This window comes from Danio rerio, chromosome 9, assembly GCF_052040795.2.
Source record: "Danio rerio strain M-AB ecotype USA chromosome 9, GRCz13ab, whole genome shotgun sequence".
NCBI lineage: Eukaryota > Metazoa > Chordata > Actinopteri > Cypriniformes > Danionidae > Danio > Danio rerio.
Genome location: NC_141029.1, coordinates 40,901,663 through 40,921,005, shown reverse-complemented (window position 1 = coordinate 40,921,005; position 19,343 = coordinate 40,901,663). Strand labels below are relative to the sequence as shown.

Sequence of the window (19,343 nt, the reverse complement as noted above, 5' to 3'; positions counted from 1 at the left end):
ATGCGCTGATGCCCGGAGCTGGCGCGATTGAATCTTCATTATATAAAACCCTCACATTTGTTAACGTTATTACACCCATTTTTGTTGATATAACAACAAACGCATGCTACTATGTGAACGCAAAGTGTATCACTGAGTTTAACCTTTGAATAAAGATGCAAACAGCATAGCAATTATTTAAATAAAGGACAAAATAAATAACAATAAACCTGTATCGATTGCACAAGTATTAAATAATAATAATAATAATAAATACGAAAATGACAATAAAACTGCACAATAAAATAAACCCATTTAAGTACGGGGTATACAGGAGATCGTTAGCAGTAATTCTCTTTGTGTTTAAATAATAATCTCCACGTTGATCTCCTGTAAGGTTATTTGAACTTGCACGTCTCTGCATTTTAAGTTTTGGCATGTTATTAAGTGATCTACTGAATTTGCTGTTATAAATCATTATAAGGTTCTTGAAATCGAATCTTATATAACCTAATAGAGCTGTAAATGTTAGATATTATTTATTTACATCATTTACTGTTGGCGTTTTATTTGAACACTCCAGCTAACATTAAAATGAATGTAAATTCCTCGTTGCCAGATATAATGAAGGCATCGAATAAACCAAATGAAAACGGAGGCAAAAAAATTAAATAAATAAACAATTCAAGCGAAAATGAATAAACAATATACTAGTGATGTTACAGCAGATAGACGTTGTATTAATAGTGCAAAGTTTTTTTGCACAAATTGACAAATTGCAGGGTTGGGATGTGTAAATATCCTGTTGATATTTAGTAATCTTGCTGTATTTATCTTCTAAACGCACGATTGTTCCCGCATGGTAAATCGTTATGGTAGGCTATATTTTGGGTTCTGTTGATGGCTAATTAAAAATAAAAACCTTTCTAAAAATGTATGTGTTGTTTATATGTTATTGTTCATATTTTACAAGTGTTATTTCTACCCCTATGAAGATAACAAATACCAACAACAAATATAACAATAAGAGAATATATTATTTGTGCTCATATTCAGGCTAGTGTATAAAAGATCGTTTATTTCTGCAGTCCACCATGTATTGCTTTTATTAAAGTTTAACAGCTTACATCACACCGTTTTTAAACCGTATATTATTGTGTTTTTTTAATGTAAGTGCTTCTATTTACATCAGTGAGCGTTTGTTATAGTGCAGACACCGGCAGTCGAGTGAGAAGTTCGGGGGGCGTGGTTGATTTTACATAAAGCGTTTGGTTGGAAGCTCGACTCCGCTCATTATCGCGGCTCCTCCTCTGGCTCCATCAGACAGTCCTTCTGCGCATGTCTGGCTCCAATTTCAGCAGTCTTTTGCGACAGTTTGTGCCCGTCAAGCAGGCGTTTTGCCCTCAAGGCGTTCAATGGCAAAAGGGGCTGTCGCGTCGTCCATATTTTTTACAGTCATTGGTTCTAACGGCTGGCGCTGTTTGCCAATGAGTGACACTGATAAAGTTTAGCGGCGATTACGGCAGATCAATGATAAGCACAGAGAAAACTCGCTATGTTATGGATTCACAAGTAAAGCTCTTTAATGGCCGTGAGGAGAGAAACGTCACGTTAACAAAGGCAACAGTCTGAGAAATGGATTTTACTTCTCAATCGCAGTGACATGGAGGCTGCAAGTTACCTGTAACTCCGCGTCAGCGAAGGACTGCCCAGCAGACACTCGCACGGTAAATGATGATCAATTTCTGTTTTAAGTTGCAGTGTTTTACAGAAGCTCTCGGTCATCTTCCTACCATAGTATCCTACCGTGACAATGATCGGTTTTGATTTAAAGCTGAACCGATACCGAATTGTCTGCGTCTGCATCGCGGCTCTAGTTTTATGGTATAAGACTTGTTTATAAAATGTGGATTCCAGCTAGGAAAACATTTAGAACGAAATGATGAGAGGCCATAACGTTAGATATGTGCTCTTTCAGACATTAACTTGCATATCATAATTCAGTGACTTCATATGACGCTAATGAAACAAGAGTTAGACTTACCTCATGCAGACATACACGTAACGATTTAAGGTAATAAACAGAGTATACCGAGATGGAATGGCAGACGAAGATGGCGTGAAATCCCAATGAAGCAGATTGAGAGTGTTTAACCTGGCTGTTTTCGGTGAAATTCCATGTTCATTCTGGTCTCCAGCTATGAGGTATATTTTTGCGAGTAGGAGCTAACGTTAGAAGTGCTAAAACTAGTGACATTAACCCGATGCAAGGATGTTTAAATGTACGATCGGCGGATAATGAAAGCGAAATGGTGAAATCAATCAATAGCGAAAATGAAGTGATTGACGAAGCTGTTAACCTTCAACTTTGAGCTGTTACGTGAACACGAACAGAGAAATGAACAAACTTGTGAGACGTAAACAACGTTGGCAGTTCAAACTTCCGCACCGTGACCGAAACTTCCGCAACGTCACCTGAATACAGCGAAACAGATTGTTTAGATGAGCTTTTATACATGGCTTGCTTGCTTGTTATAGGCTGACGAGATAATTATTATGAATGACATGACATCTCAGTCTTCCTGGTAGAACCTTCGCTAAAGCTTTCATTTCCTGGACAGAAAAGCACTACTCGCGTTGCCTGCTTTCAAGAGTAAGCAGCAGAGGTTGCCACTTTCACTTTAACCATTCTTTGAACAGATTATTAATGGGCCTATAATTAACTGTGTGCGGGTAATTATCCTTTCATTACCGCACACAGTAGGTTTTTCACCTGCTTTCTTTTACAGTTTTTTTTTTTATTTATTTATTTATTTATTTTTTATGGTTTAATTTTCACCCTTTACAATTTCATTGCTTTAATAGGAGATTAACTTGCCATTTGTGAACTGGTGATCTGAGACCTTTAGCCAGAAAACTACTGTGCATACACTAGATACATGACAATAATTATTTGTGTCAATTGTTTGTTTGTTTGTTTTTAAAGAAAATTGTTGTTGAATAAAGGGTGTACATATACAGCAATATTTTGATTGTTTTGAAAATTTTCTAATTATTTTAAATGTGTGGCTAAGAAATTATTTATTTGTTATTTTTGGTGTGGCCAGGGAAAAAAATAAGTAAATCCTTAGAGTTGAGACGGAAATTAAGTCTTGTGAAACTAGAACTAATTGCAATGCAATTTTGGCATGCCAAAGTCAAATTTATGCATATAAATATATATTTTTCTAACAACAAAATTGTGGCTAGTGAAAATGCCGAGTGGCTAGTAATGTTGAAAAACTACTAGCCACCATAGCTGGTGATCAAAAAAGTTAATGTCAAACCCGGGAAACACCCGTACACTCTCATTTGCACACATACACTACAGACAATTTAGCTTATCCAATTCACCCATAGCACGTCTTTGGAGTTGGGGGAAAGCGGAGCACCCGGAGGAAACCCACGTGAACGTGAGGAGAGGAGAACGTGCAATTAACTCATTCAAAGAAGTCTTTCTAGATAAAAACCATTGTCTTGTAGCTTTAAAAATAGCTCATTGCAAAAGCAAAAGTTATACATTGGGATGTAATTGCAATTCTACCATTATGGAGCAACTTTTTCTTTAAGTAATTGACCAGGAGTCCAAAACAACATCTTGTATAAATAACCTCATCATGTCTTGAATATTGAATAAGGACATTTTCTAAGGGCTGGATTTCAAAAAAACACATTATTTGATCTCATTCTATGAGCCATTTATGTTGATTGTAGCTTTAAATAGGTGGTTTTAAGTCTGTGTTTCAAGGTGTGATTTGGCACTCCTTAATTCTTCCTGCAAAAGCTGTTTTGGCAACTCTGTCTCCCTCCAATTATTAATAATTATTTCTATCATAACAACCACAACACAGTAATTATTTATTTTTATCTTTGCTATTAAAATAACACATACGCAAATAACAAACATTATAAAGAACGAAACAGAATACAGCTGCTGGTTTATTATATTGACACCTAATGTATGAATGTAATCAAATCTGTATGCTATTTAATTATAATTATAATTGGGCAGCACGGTGGCACAGTGGGGAGCATGATCACCTCACTGCAAGAAGGTCGCTGGTTCGCGCCTCAGCTGGGCCAGTTGGCATATCTGTGTGGAGTTTGCATGTTCTCCCTGTGTTGGCTTGGGTTTCCTCTAGTTGCTCTGGTTTCCCCCACAGTCCAAAGACATGCGGTACAGGTGATTTCAATAAGATAAATTGTTCATGGTGTGTTTGTGAATGTAAGAGTGTATGGGTGTTTCCCGGTGTTGGGTTACAGCTGGAAGGACATCTGCTGCGTAATACATATGCTGGATAAGTTGGTGGTTCATTCTGCTGTGGCGACCCCTGATAAATAAAGGGACTAAGCCGAAAAGAAAATTAATAAATGAATTATTATTTCTATTATTTTAAATATTGAAATATAAATATTTTAAATATTTTAAATATTGAAATATTGTTTGCATGTATCAATGCAGAATTATTCACATTAGCATTGTGATGCACTAGAAACACCATTAGAATTTACATCTATATTGTTTTCTTCTATTAATTGCAAAACTAAATCAAAAAGGTACAAATTTCTGTGAGAACGTGTTGTCCTCACACTCCAGCTTTATGTTTTATGTTGATCATATTAAATCAAAGAAAACAATCCGAAGTTGTTGTTTCAAGTTATATATACCATGATTTTACTGGTCCAGCCCAATAAGGAATAGATTTTCCTCCATGTGGCTCCTGAGCTGAAATGAGTTTGACACCCCTGGTTAAACTGATGGTTACACATTTTAAACTATGGTGCTCTGTTAGCAAACATACTAGTATCTAATGCACGAATAGTGATCTAATACATATAAAAAATGTCTATTTTCAGACTTTCCAAAAACAAAAAAAATGTTTAGAATCAAATGCTGTGATTCATTTTGAAATGCCTATGGAGAAAATGAATGAAAAACAATTTCAAGAACCAGTGCAGTTAAAAATGTGGGCCATCACCGTTGTGCTAGAAATATGATGAGATTTTAAAATACCAGCCCAAGCATTAAAGGCTCCGTATGCAGTGGAAACACATGATCTTGTTTGTACAGAACTCTGTTGCATAAACCGTCTAACGCTGATGGCAACAGCTGTGGAGTTAGTCCTGCTGTGATATTCATAAGACCAGTGGACCGGTTGTCTCTTGTCTACAGTCACGCATTGAGCAGCAAAAAAAGAAAATGAGGAATTGTTCGCCCTCTACAGATTATGGCCTGTTTTTATAGCAGATGCTGCTATTTCTTTCCACAGCAAGCATAAAATAGTATAATACATTGACTTATATACTTTCAGACACAAGATGAGGAGTTTAGAACATTGTATTAAACAGGTTATTTTCATGAGGCAGCCAGCAAAATTGGAGAAAATCTTTTTTTTCACAGTTTGGAGATGTAGCATGCAGCATGATAAAAGATCAGGATTCTTATGTGGGATTGAAGAGGGGTGAACAGAAACAGGTCCAAATTGATGGGATTGTATTTGTTTCAAATTAGGCATAACATTTCACATACTACATAAATGTACTATACCCTACAGAAATGTTAAAATCTCCATAGCTCCCGTCCACCAAACCAAAACCATTATTGTTTTTGCTAACTGAAATTATTTACAATTTTTGACTTTTACTTTTAAATTTAAAAGATTACATGTAATATGTTTCTAATATGAAAATCTGAAACATTAGCTGTGTCCCAATTGGCATACTATCCATTCGAAATAGTATTTGAAAATAGAATTAGTATGTCCCAAATTATAGTGTGTTAAAAAGAATATGTCAAAGGTTCCTGGATGGTTTAAGTCTAGAAGCATCCATACTGTAACCACTGATACATTTCGCGTTGGACGTGAATTTGATTAGAACTACAAATGCGGGTAAACAATCTAAATAAACTACAAATAAGATTGACACGCAAGACCAAACATTAAGTAGAGAGGCTTTGGTAAAGATGTTTGTATGGGTGTTAATTAATAAGTTATGTTTTCTCTGTTATATTTCATCTGCAACAATACTGAACTTATATAAAGATGTGTTTGGACAATAACGTCTGAAAAATAATATTAAATAAAAATATAAAAAATGCTAAAAAAAACATGAATATATCCTATAAAATCCCTGCACAAGCGGAATGACTCAATATGTATTGAACTCTGACGCATATAATCAAAGCCAGCTCTCTCATCCTTCTATAAATAAAAGAAAAATATTTTAAAGTTATCAGGAAGGGATAATTTAGATCATTTAAAAAGGCTGATTCATTCAATCTTTATGAATGGATCATTGAATCATTGGCTTACTTGATTCATCAAAACAGATTCATTCAGAAATGAAACACAGCAGACTTTAATTGAGGTGCCAATCATTTGGTCTTCTCCAGCTTTGTTTTAAAGTATTTTTGTTAAGAAAACATTTGTAATCACATGCACATGCTAATATTCAAGAAAACAGCATTTCTGCTTGTGTGGCACTAATTATGTCATATTTATGTAATAAACATAAAAAGTACGGATACACTGATCCCGATCGGATATTGGTTCGGTACTGCATATTTTTGTTTTGAAAGTGTCAGCAGATACCGGAGGGCTACGTGCTGTGTCTTAGTGAAGCATCAAATGCTTCATTCACGAACCGGCTGCGCAGACGCAACGTGCTCCTCTCTGTAAAATTATTCTGTAATATTAAAAGTTTCTGTTATCTCAATTTTCCAACTGATTTGATTCTTCTGAGGGGAATACATTCAGTACTATCAAAAGTTTGTAAAGCCTGGATCATTGTGGTCTAGGTGGTAGATTAAATTAATAAAAATGAAACTGACAGGCGCAATATGGATTGTCATTAACAAAAATTATTTAGCCTAATATAGGCTACTATGAAACTGTGAATATTTCACTGTAATTTTATTTATATCAATCTTTTTTTTTAAAGACTAATTTGTGTTTTGATTAGGGTCAGTAGTCGTAGCCTACCAACGACAAAGAAAAATCTTAATATTTAAAAAGGAAACATAAGCTGGGCCACAACAAATGAATGTCATACCTAGTGCTGTCAAAATTAGTGCATTAACGCATGCAATTAATTAGAAATATTATTATATATAATATTAAAGTTAAATATTTGCAGTTTTTTTTTTTTTGTCTGTTGTGGTCTACGTGTGTTTAACATGCAAAGAAATATGGATATGACGAAGGAAGCACTTTTAGAAGGAAAGTTTCAGTATAAAACAACTAATGTTGCATTGCCAGGCTATACAGCTTTTCCTCCAGAGTTTCATCTAATTTTGTATGTTTAAGTTTTAATCCTCCGACATTTGTTTTAATGGAATTTGATACCGCATGGCAAAAGGAAAGAAAAACCTCAAACCTTAATCATATTAAAAGCGGAGTTTTGGTGTCCATGTAAATGTACTTAGCGAAAATGCCAGATAATGTCGCGGGCTGTTAAAGAGCTTATTTTAATCAAATTTAATGAGCGGGATCATGCGTGTTGAATCTGAAGTGAGTCATTCAGGCTGTGCTGTGCTGCGCGCGTTGTTTGTGTGTCCATTTCTTTCAAAGTTGTTTAAATGTTTAGAGATGGTGTGACCAAAGTCCAGACAATGCGTACCTGTGGATGCCTTTAATTTACCGCTTGATGCTTCTTACGTCCTTGTCGCAGCACCAGTGGCAACAAAAATAGGCAACGAAATGCGTATGCTGATCCAGTAATCCTGCTTGTGAGAGACTGTTCTCTCTCTCAGCTCACATCATTTAAAAGAAAAGGGCCACATTGTCCCCCCACATTGACTGGACTGTCTTAGCAACTGGCTCAATGTAAAGGAGGACTAAGCTACATTGTCTCTACTTTATAAATAATGTTCTCAACTATCAGCAATACAACTTTTTTAATGAATACAATTGTTTGTATTGAATACTTTATTAATATTATTATAATTTTCCAATTTCTATATTTGCAGTGCCTGTATTTTGGCTTTTTTTCAGTCCACTTAGAATCCAACATGGAAATATTTTTTTTTTGTTTATTGGCATTGATTGATTTGAAATTCAAATGGCACTAACATGCTTGTGTTTCTATTTCGGTAATAAATGTGGCTGTCAAGCCAGGATCTTGAAGGTTTATTGTGGATATGTTGTTTACATGAAGAAAACTGTGTTACAAGTTAAACAAAAATTCTAATAAACAATTATATTTTAAATCTAATAAGTTTTTTTGTCTCAGTTTTAAATTTGAATAGCCAAAATTACAAGTTTCAGTCTTTTAAATGTGATTAATCGCAATTAATTGTGATAAATTGCAAAAAAAGGTGTGATTAATTAGTATTTTTTTAATCGATTGACAGCACTAGCCATAACGAATGCTCAAGTAATGTAGCCTAGTTTACAACAAGCATCATGTTTTTAGTTAGATTGTGCCGTCTGTCATGTATAGGCCGGTAGGTCTGTTATTTTTACTAAAGAAGATATATTATTTGAGTTTAGCACTAGAACAATGGAAACTGTATTATGTCAAAAAAAAAAAAAAAAACATTTAAAATAACGGCAAAGTATCGGGATCGGATCTGTATCGATCGATACTCAGAATTTTGGCATCATGATTGGATCAGTTCTAAAAAAATGGTATCGGTGCATCTGTAATAAAAAGGGATATTTTTTACTTTCGTAACTTGAATCACAAGGTCATTCTAATTCTTTTTGCAAAATGAGTGGCATGCTCCACACATCGTTCAAAAAACTACTATGATCATTGAAGATTATGAATACTTAATAATAATTTTTACTGACAATTACACTTTAACACAGACATCATAAAATCAAATGTAGCCTTATTCTTGTAATACAGATTTTACATGTAATTTTCAGAAATCTGACCGCATGGTAACAATGCCCTTGTCAAACATGAAAGTCAATAACACCTTTCAGTTAAAGTAAACGCACCAGATGCCCAGACTGAGCTTTGACCTCTCACCTCCTGCTGTGTGATGTCCAGGATGCGCTCCAGGGTTAATTCCTCAAAGTACAGACGGTCACACTCATCAAAGTCCGTACTGACCGTCTCCGGGTTATGGTTCACCACCACTGTACGCTTGCCCATCTGTCTGAGGGCACGAATGCTTGACACGGCACACCAGTCAAACTCCACACTGCTGCCTGTGGGGGAGAGAAGCCAAACGCTAGCCTGACACACTCCTGCACTAATTGCTCATTAAAACTAATGAAGACAGTACATTAACGGGTTGGTGTGAATTGAAAAATCACAGGATTATTAGGGTTAAAAAAAATAGATTTCAGCTCACCGATGTGATATGGACCGCAACCAACAACCATGGTGCCATGGTCCTTAAAATCCAAATCATGCTCCTGTCGACAAGGACAAAAAGAAAAATTGGATAATTACTGGGTTTATTCTTATGCTTATCTTTTATTTTATTTTTGACTTGTATTTTTTATTTAGATTTTTTATTAGCTCACAATTACTATTTTTTTCTACTTTATTATCCAATAATTTTTTTTAAAATAGAATTATAAAACTCAGTGCTTCCCACACATACAGTTGAAGTCAAAATTAACAACCCCCCCCCCCCCCCCTTTGATTTTATTTATTTATTTATTTATTTATTTATTTATTATTTTTAATTTTTTTTATAATTCCTAAATGATGTTTAACAGAGCAAGGAAATTTTCCGGTAAGTCTGATAATATATATTTTTTTTTTCTGGAGAAAGTCTTATTTGATTTATTTTAGCTAGAATAAAAGCAGTATTTTTTTAATCCATTTTAAGGTCAAAATTATTATCCCTTTTTAAGCTATATTTTTTTTCAATAGTCTGCAGAACAAACCATTGTTATACAATAAATTGCCTAATTACCCTAACCTGCCTAGTTAACCTAATTATCCTAGTTAAGCCTTTAAATATCACTTTAAGCTGTATAGAGGTGTCTTAAAAAATATTTAGTGAAATATTATTTATTGTCATCATGGCAAGGATAAAATAAATCAGTTATTAGAGATGAGTTATTAAAACTATTATGTTTATAAATGTGTTGAAAAAAATCTTCTCTCCATTAAAGAGAAATTAGGGAAAAATAAACAGGGGGGCTAATAATTCTGACTTCAACTGTAGACTTCACTTGGGCGGGCCGCCCAGGTATATTAACGGTCACCCCAGTATATTTAGTGACACCTTTTTAAACTATTATTATCAACCTTTTACACTTTTTTCGTATCTGCCCAATATAAACAAACATCCGCGAGCGATGTTTGTAGTGGAAAATCTTCTCTCCTTTACCTGTTTTATAGACCATTTCAAAATAGTGATGTCGTTGGGCCATGAACATTTCGTGCTTGTTATCAAACTATTGCATAACTGTAACAAGAGGCAATTTAATCATAGCTTAATGTTGAAACAGCAACCATGGCATTAGTTATCAATATGTGGCCCTTTTTGGATTCTCGGAAGCTTTAGAAAATACAAATGTGAAACAGGAAATGCGTTGGGACCATTGTTTTTGTTTAAATCCCTCAAAATGGTCTATACTGCTCGTTCTGTGAGCGCGAGAACTGTCAACACTCCCACAGACAGTCTCATGTGCTCTGCAGAGCCACAGAGACCTGCAACTTTTTGCGTCCGACTGGAGTTTCTAAATCTACTAAAATGTCTGGGATTTGGTTTTGCTTTCGTTTTCTATGCTGTCGTTAATTTTAAACGCACAGCCACGAGAGTGGGAGAGACATTAAATAATTCATTCTTTAATTTGAACAACTAAGAAAAAAAGAAAAAAGAAATTACATCTAAACTGGCTGCAAAATATTTCTACACTGGGCCCATAGCCAGACTGGTGAAAGAGGTGGTTCTTTTTTTCTCAAAAAGTGGACTTTTTGCAGTTATTCGACCTCATTTTATTATGAGGTTTAAATACTGTGACATTTAAAAATATATGTTTTTTGCTGGATTAGTTTGTTAGACAGTGAAACTTTTTGATGTACCAAAAACATTTTCTAAAGACTTAGAATAACAAAATATGATAAATAGGCTAAATATTTTTACAAATTCATAACATCACATATCAAAATCTGTTAAATTTTTTAATTAAAAACTGTGGCCTATTGTCGGTTATTAGTCATATAACAAACTGACCAGCACGTTCAACTTTCCCCAGTCGGAATTTGTGCATTTGAATAAAAAAAAAAATGTATAACAATGATAATAACGTAGAGCTTCATAATTTTTCTATTTTTCTAGTCTCTGTTGTAAAAAGTACATTTGAAAAGTTCATAGATAACATCATTAGCCTAATCAGTATTATAAGTAACTTTAATATAGGCCATTTTTGGTGGCCATTTTATTAGTCTTTTTTTTCTTTCAAGTAAGGTCCAAGATTTAGAATAAAAGTTACCTGTAAAATGTTTTCTCTTTTGAACAACATTACAGTGAAAGTTGACTTTACTTCCACTTCTTACTTTAGGTTTTAAAGCCGTTTTGATGTGTTATTTTGATAATTTGGGATGACAAAACAGTCAAAATAGGACAAATGAGCTAATGTATGAGACAAATACTGGACCTTCGTCAGTAGGGGGCTTGGTCTTCTGAACCACCCGAAACAACCCATTTGTCACATTTAGTTAACTATTTATGTGCTGTGGGTAAAAGGTGTGTTTCAATCCGGCTACCACCGCTTGATATTTCAAACCTGTGGGAAGCACTGAAACGATGATAAATAATTTTAAAAATATATGTTTTAAAACTTTATAATAGCTTATAATGCACTTAAAACAATCATTTCGTCTTCAAAACATTACTCCTACTACAACTTTTTTGCTTGCTAAATACTGAATATTGTACATTTACTGTAAGTAATACATGCAAATTGGCAGTAGATATGAATAGTCAGGCTAAAAAAAGTTTTCCTTTTACACTGACAAAAAAGCTGGACGATAGGCTGGAAAAGAATAAAAATGGCCTGACAAGAATAAAAACTCCCTGACACATGAAAGACCTAACATATGGTCTGAGTAGAGTGGTTTACCTGACCATGGTAAGTGCAATATAAATAGTTGGTGGCTGCAGGGTATTCAGCAGCAAGTGTATCGATCTGAAAAAGAGCACAAGATCCATTTATCATGTAGCAAAGGTCACTATGACTGCTGTATCTCAGGTCCTGCTTCCACCTGATATTACCATGCATTTCCAGTAGTCCAATCACATGTTTTCGGCCAAGACGCACTACCATTTCCACTTTGTTTTTACAAATGTTGAAACTAGTCTCTCATAAGTAATAACTTTGTATCTTTCATTCATTTAATTCTATTAGAGTTCAGAGTAACTATTAGAGTTCAGAGTAATGACCACATGTACAGTATTTTAACGTCCACAACTCCTATTAAAAACATACCTTTCTGATAGTAAAAAAAAAACTTTACCTTGGACATGTCTTTCAAAACAACATTTTCACAGTGTTAAAAGAAACTTGTTCTATCCCTTAACAAACAAGCTAAGGTACGCATCTTTGTGTGTTCTATATCTCGTACACAAATGTATGTTATATTACCAAAAAAACATAATATTTTTAGGGTAAGAACTTAAAATAAGATTACAGAAAGCTTAATTCTAAAATTAAAATCGTCAGCCAGCGCGAGGGGTTGGCGACTGCTCGAAGGCTGAGCTGGACCACATGCGTGGCTTGACGCACAAGTATAAATCAGTTTTTAGAACTTACATCATCAGTATTATGTGCCTTATTTATAAAAAATGTGCTTAATTATATGAACAAAGGCTACATTTTCAATAAGTTCATTCATTCATTTTCTTGACGGCTTAGTCCCTTTATTAATCTGGGGTCGCCACAGCGGAATGAACCGCCAACTTATCCAGCAAGTTTTTATGCAGCGGATGCCCTTCCAGCCACACCCCATCTCTGGGAAACATCCAGACACACATTCACACACACACTCATACACTACGAACAATTTAGCCAACCCAATTCACCTGTACCGCATGTCTTTGGACCGTGACCGGAGCACCTGGAGGAAACCCATGCAAAGGCAGAATGAACATGCAAACTCCACACAGAAACGCCAACTGAGCCGAGGTTCGAACCAGCAACCCAGCGACCTTCTTGCTGTGAGGCGACAGCACTACCTACTGCGCCACTGCCTCGCCCACATTTTCAATAAGTAACTTGTATACAAAGTAATAGAACTATTTTGTAAACTATTATTTTTTTCTTATTGTATTGATTTTACTAACATTTTAGCACCAGGGGTCTGCGACCATGCCAAGGCTGTGCGCTTATGTGTGCACTTGACGCAGAAGTATAAATCAGTCTTTATGACTTACATCACCTGTTTTGTAACTGTAACAGTCTACCTCGATTTAGCATTGTCCACTTGTCATAGGACTGACATAAAAATTCAGCCTAATACCAGGTGGAAAGGAGCCTTAGTCATAAAGATATTACTGGCAATAAGTACAAACCTGTTTGACCCAAGGTCGGATGTTCTGGTTTAGCCTCAGCACTCGAGCTTCTCCCTCTGAGATGTCCATTGCCTGACCAACCTGACGGTCTGAGAAACCATCCATCTTGGCCTTCAGTAGTAGATCTCTCGGCACTGTGGCACTGAAGGAAACAGCATTTAGAAACTCAACACAATGCACTGACCTGAAAAATTACTAAGCAGAATCTTAACTATGTAATGTTGCTCTGAACTGCTCGGTTACAGAATGTACAACTTTCTGATCTGCTTTTAAAACATTTTTTTTTTGTAAATGCATGTGAAATTATCAGAGGGAAAATGTTTTTGAGATAAATAGCAAACCATAGACCTTTGATCATCACAGAGTTCAAGTCTCAGTGTACATGGAAGGAAAGAAAATCTCCAAAATAAACCCTCGCTAAAAATGCTTAATACTTGTTTTCACATCAATAAACAACATTTGAACTAAGATCAAAGGGAAACTGAATTAAAACTTGTTATTTTTTTTCCTTGATATTGATGCTTTATTAGCTGTGCATGGGCATAAAGCAATTCAGGTGATCAAAACATCGGTTTAACTTTTTGATCTATGTTGATTTAAAAAAATACCACTCTTTAATTTTTTTAGCAATGTATGCAAGAAGCCCTCAGTGCATTTATCAACATGGCAAATAGCATTAAAATCAGCAGGAGTGTGAGACAGTAGCAAAGGACAAACAGTGACAAGCACTCCACACCATCCCACACACCAAAAGTGAGACTTTACTCCATATTGTGCTTAGAAAGGTCAGTACTCGACTGAAAGTAGCCAAGTAATTAAAGGGACAGTTCACCAGTTAAAGTGAATTATGAATTACAAATAATGTTCAGTTTCTTGCACAAACTATTTATTTTACTTCCGAAGACCTTGATGTACTATAAGGAGGTTTGTTTTTTTGTTCGTTTTTGACTGCCTACATTATAGATCTATATTTACCTTCAAATTGAATTGTTAAAACATGCCTGAAGTAAATATGCCTTTTTATACAACAATTCTGTCTGTTCTCGAATCTGGTTGGCTGATAGCTGTGAGATATTAAAGCAACACCAGCACTCGAACAGCCTTTTCACCCTTGTGCATTACTCCGTCCACACTAGGACTAAAGAGGGACTAAACAACTTAATACAGTTTGACAAATATTGCAGCTGTTGGAAAACAGAATATACTTTTGAGGCTTTTTTAGTCACAAATGTAGTTGATTAGACTGCAACTATGCAGTTTATTTATAAGGATAGTGCCTATTTTAAAATATTTATCATTTCGGAGATTCAGTGTGTTGGCAGCCATCAGCCTGTTGTACTAAGGAGAGCAAAGACGGTTGATGATCCACCACAACATGGCAACAGAGAAAGCATAATAAGTCCTTAGGGGAGAAAAACTGATCAGATCATTATAAAACAGGTAAGTCGATCTCTCTCTCTTGTTTGTTGTAGTGGTGTATTTATACTATTGTAATCTGGAAGTGTTTGCTTTGCTTTGGCTTTTTAAGGGTTAATTATTTTGATCTCCCAATTGCAACAAAAAAATACTGGGAAATCTCTGTAGACTGATGGCAATTCATGTCGTTCAGCCTTATAATCTTAAATTGTGAGCAAAATCAGCTGTTTTGTCATCAATTCAGACCAGGGGTGTCCAAACACGGTCTAGGAGGTGCTTTGAGACTCTCAATGTTTGATTTTCTTTTTATATATATGATTATGCCATCAAACTGCTATATAAATCCAATATTACACTCAAAGCAGTACGCTATGGCTGTTTATATGGCTGTTTGTCACTGGTGAGATACAAAGGGAGCACTCACACTATGCTATCCGAACCGTGCCCATACCCAGATCGTTTGAGAAGTGTGAGTGCTCTAAATCAGGCTCAGCCACGGTTTAATTGGCCGGCCCTGGCCCGGTTGGAAGATGTGTGCCAGAGTGCAGTCACCTTGGGCACTTTGGTTTGTAGTGTGATTGTAAAGCACGCCTGAGCTGAAACTGAAGACGAGATATGACTTTTAAAGGACTGTTTCATATGGATTTATGAATTACTGTTCAATGAACGCAAACTGTCGTATATTATTAAAGATGCAAACTTCTCACTGCACGACAACTGCACCTTTAGCAAACCTCCTAGTTCCTGCAGCACGAGAACGTTATGATTGTTTATGAGCGTCAAAAGTGGCTGATCTGTTCGGCGAAATATTTTCGGCGTAATAACGACTAAAACAATATAACTAATGAAATCTCCACTGTGCTGAGCGAGAGTGCTTCTTACTGAACAGCGCATCATCGATGACGTAAGCGTGCTCCGGCCCAAATGCGATGTGAGTGCAGCCCATTGGGGGAGAAGCAGGGGGGACAAGCGTGATTCGACCCAGTTCAAGCCAACTGTACATAGTGCGAATATGCCTAAAGCACTCGGAGTGCGACCTTAAGCCAACACACACCTCCCATCAGTGCAGATATAGAGCCATATCGCACTGCCACGAGTGTGATATTGCTTATTTCAAAACCAGCCAATTATACAATTGCATAGTCATTAGACACACATATTTCACTGCAATATACATATTTCACTTCATCAGAAGTGACCACTCAGAATTAAGACCCTGCTAAATAAGAAATAATTACTCATTTACACCAAAATTTTGCATATAAAAACAAATCAAATTCTCATTACTATTTTGTTTTCTGTCATGGGTAATAAAAATTCCAAAATGTATTTTTACTTATGTCACAAATCAGACTCTCCTGAAAACTGTGAGTTTGTATCAAGCAATTTCAAGTTACAAGCTACCCATTCTGACAGTATTCCTTACAATTCAGAGAAAAAAGTAACAATTGTTATTTAAAAACTTAAGATAATTATAAGCTTTCAAACATTACTATCATAAAGCAATAAATGCCCATTTTAAAATAATAAACACAATAAATAATATTACATATTGTACAGCATATATAATTTCAGTAATTTAATGAGGCATTGACTATTTTTGTCAGCCTTAATCATTAAAAAGAAATCTTACTGCTATTGACAAAATAACATTAGTATCACAATACGTGTACATTTCTTAAATGCAGTGATTTTTCTAATCTATGTTAAAAGAGCAGGCTTGGGATGTAAATTTCTATAAATTTCCCATGATCAATCACATGCACCACAAAACAATGCATATTCATGATATACAAGTTTATTCAAGCTAGGCAGATTAAATGGATTATCAGCAATACATCTTTGATTAATTACTGGCATCTGTAATAGCAATTATTTACCATGGGTTGATTTTTTTACCATCATAAGCTGGTTGTTTACACCAGTGTTTCCCAACCCTGTTACTAAAGGCACATTAATGGTACACATTTTTAACCTCTCCCTGATCAAACACATCTAAATTAAGTAACCAGAACATTAAAAGAGGCTCCAAAACCTGAAGTTAAAGGGTCAGATAAGGGAGAAATATGTACTGCTGGTGTGCCTTCAGGAACAGGGTTCGGAAACACTGGTTTACACACATTGTTAACACACATCTGTGTTCAAAGCCCATGCAAAAGTGAATGCAATGTAACAGGTCCCCTTAAAAGAAGAGTTCACCCTAAAATTAAAATGGAGTCACAATTGACCACCCTCAAGAAGTTCCAAACCGTCATACATTTGTTTCTTTTGTTCGACAATAAAAATATATATATATTTTGAAAAAGCTGAAAGCCTGACCTGCATCCACTGATCATAGTACATAGGTTACAGGTTTCCATATTTCTTCAAAACATCTTCTTTTGTGTTCAACACAGGTCAAACAGGTTTAGAACAAGTAAAATTTGAGTGAACGAAGTCTGAACTTTCGGTTTAGGGTGACCTATCCCTTTAATACTCTAAACGTGTCGGAATGTGACCATTACACTCTCTCACCTTTTATACTGACCCAGACGCTGCTCCATCTCAGTAATGTGCTTGAGTTTGTGCAGGAACCACTTGTCTATGGCAGTCAGGTCATGGATCTGATCAACGGTCACACCACTGTGTAGGGCCTTAAGAAACAAAACAATTCCCACAATGTCTAAAATCAGCGGACGCTACAATAAATGGCTCGAACATAAACAGGCTTTTCTAATAAATGACCGTGATCTACAAGAAATTGTTAGGTCATTGTTAAATGAGAAATAATGGCTTCTGATTGTTGGCTGTTAGCCTGCGGTGTCCCTTGAATACAGAACAGAGCCCAGCGAGCTGTAACTCGTTGTTGCTGTAGCGCAGTGGAGGGGGTCAAGGCCCCTGGCCAATCAGGAAGCTGCACTTAATAGCCTGTCTGCTTAATAGGAGGCATAACCTGCTCTGAATACAATTATGTGCCTGGAGACTAACATCCAACTCCAGCCGTACAACAGCAAGACCAACCTTGAGAGTTATTGATGTCTCGTGTCTTTAAAGGATTTAGCCTATTATTCCTTAATATATCTGCCAGCATCGGTGCGTTCATTTGACACCCGCATGACACACTTTTTGACAAGGAGCAGGTTTTCTTCACTTGAGGCAGACCATTTCCAATCATTGTCAAGAGACGTGGAAGGGTTTTGTGTTATCCTGAAGGGGTTTGTTTTGAGATAATGACCGGCTGACTGTACATTACCATAGTACTACACTCACAGTTACTAACAAAACAAATAAATAATTGATCTAAGCTGAAACAGGAGAAGCAGCAGAGGAATTGGAAGCTAGAAAATTGGTTGGCAGCCACAATGGGTCAATTATTCACTTTATTGTATAATAAATAAAACATAATGTAGCAAGACTGGCTAATCAAAATAAAGGCCAGCCAGAATCAATCTTTAAAGCTGTGGTTTACCTAATCGTATGCTATGCGTAATATACCACAGCATATTAATCTTATTTAGAAAATGTACAGTTTCTATTTCCTAGGGCAGGCTTTCTTGGCCTTCAAGAATCAGTTCTGATCCAAATATTACACTAAATGTTTTAGGCCTTGGACAATTCATAATGCATTATCCTGTTATTTGCATTTCAGGACCATTCAGACCTGAAACATTTTAATTTCATAAAATTGTTATATCTAAATAGCTTCACCTAAAACCACAATGCATCTGATCAACAACTAGCCTCTATAATATACGTTTTAGGCATCTCTTCCAGGTAAAACAACCCCAAAAGCATAAAATTTGTTAACAATTACAGAATGGTATTACAAAAAATCTGTGATTAGAAAAATGTTTAAACATTGTTTTTAAGTTCTTACAAAGGCTGCATTTGTTTGAGCAATAATACAGAAATATTGTCAACCATTTTACAGCTTATATCAACAGCCTTCTATTTCAATAAATACAATTTTATAATTGTATAGTATTTGTATTTTATCACAAAGCTGAGTTTTCAGCAGTCATTACTTCAGGTTTCCCTTTCACAGAAAATATTTCTTGACATAATAAAACACATGAGCTGCTTAATATGTTTTTATATAAATTGTGGTACATCTTTGATGAATAAAAAAAACATTTATTGAAAGAAATCTTTTGTAAGGCTGAACATTTCTTCACTGTCAGTTTTGATTAATCAAACGTATCTTTGATACATAAGTCTTAATGAGGTCTTAATTTGAGCCAGGTCTTGCCAGATCCTGTTTCAGTAATCGTCAGTAATTCGTGTTTTGTGTTCTGGTATTGATTTTAATTGATCTGGAATTAACTTTTGCGTGATGAATACCTGCATGTGTGTGGGTAAGAGAGAGAGAGAGAGAGAGAGAGAGAGAGAGAGAGAGAGAGAGAGAGAAAGAGAAAGAGAGAGTGAGAAAGAGAGAGAGAGAGAG

The 19,343-nt window shown here is 35.5% G+C and overlaps 1 protein-coding gene across 2 annotated transcripts in view; it reads right to left on the bottom strand.

The window, feature by feature from the left end:
* The window catches only part of cps1 (carbamoyl-phosphate synthase 1, mitochondrial), a 110,978-nt gene that overhangs the window by 64,691 nt on the left and 26,944 nt on the right, over positions 1 to 19,343 (bottom strand). For both annotated transcript variants that reach the window (XM_087268186.1, XM_087268187.1), the window contains exons 22-26: positions 17,435 to 17,553; positions 13,505 to 13,646; positions 12,057 to 12,122; positions 9,326 to 9,389; positions 8,998 to 9,179 (exon numbers count right to left, since the gene is read on the bottom strand). In XM_087268186.1, the coding sequence (XP_087124312.1) occupies positions 8,998 to 9,179; positions 9,326 to 9,389; positions 12,057 to 12,122; positions 13,505 to 13,646; positions 17,435 to 17,553 (573 nt within the window). The remainder of the gene's footprint in view (positions 1 to 8,997; positions 9,180 to 9,325; positions 9,390 to 12,056; positions 12,123 to 13,504; positions 13,647 to 17,434; positions 17,554 to 19,343) is intronic.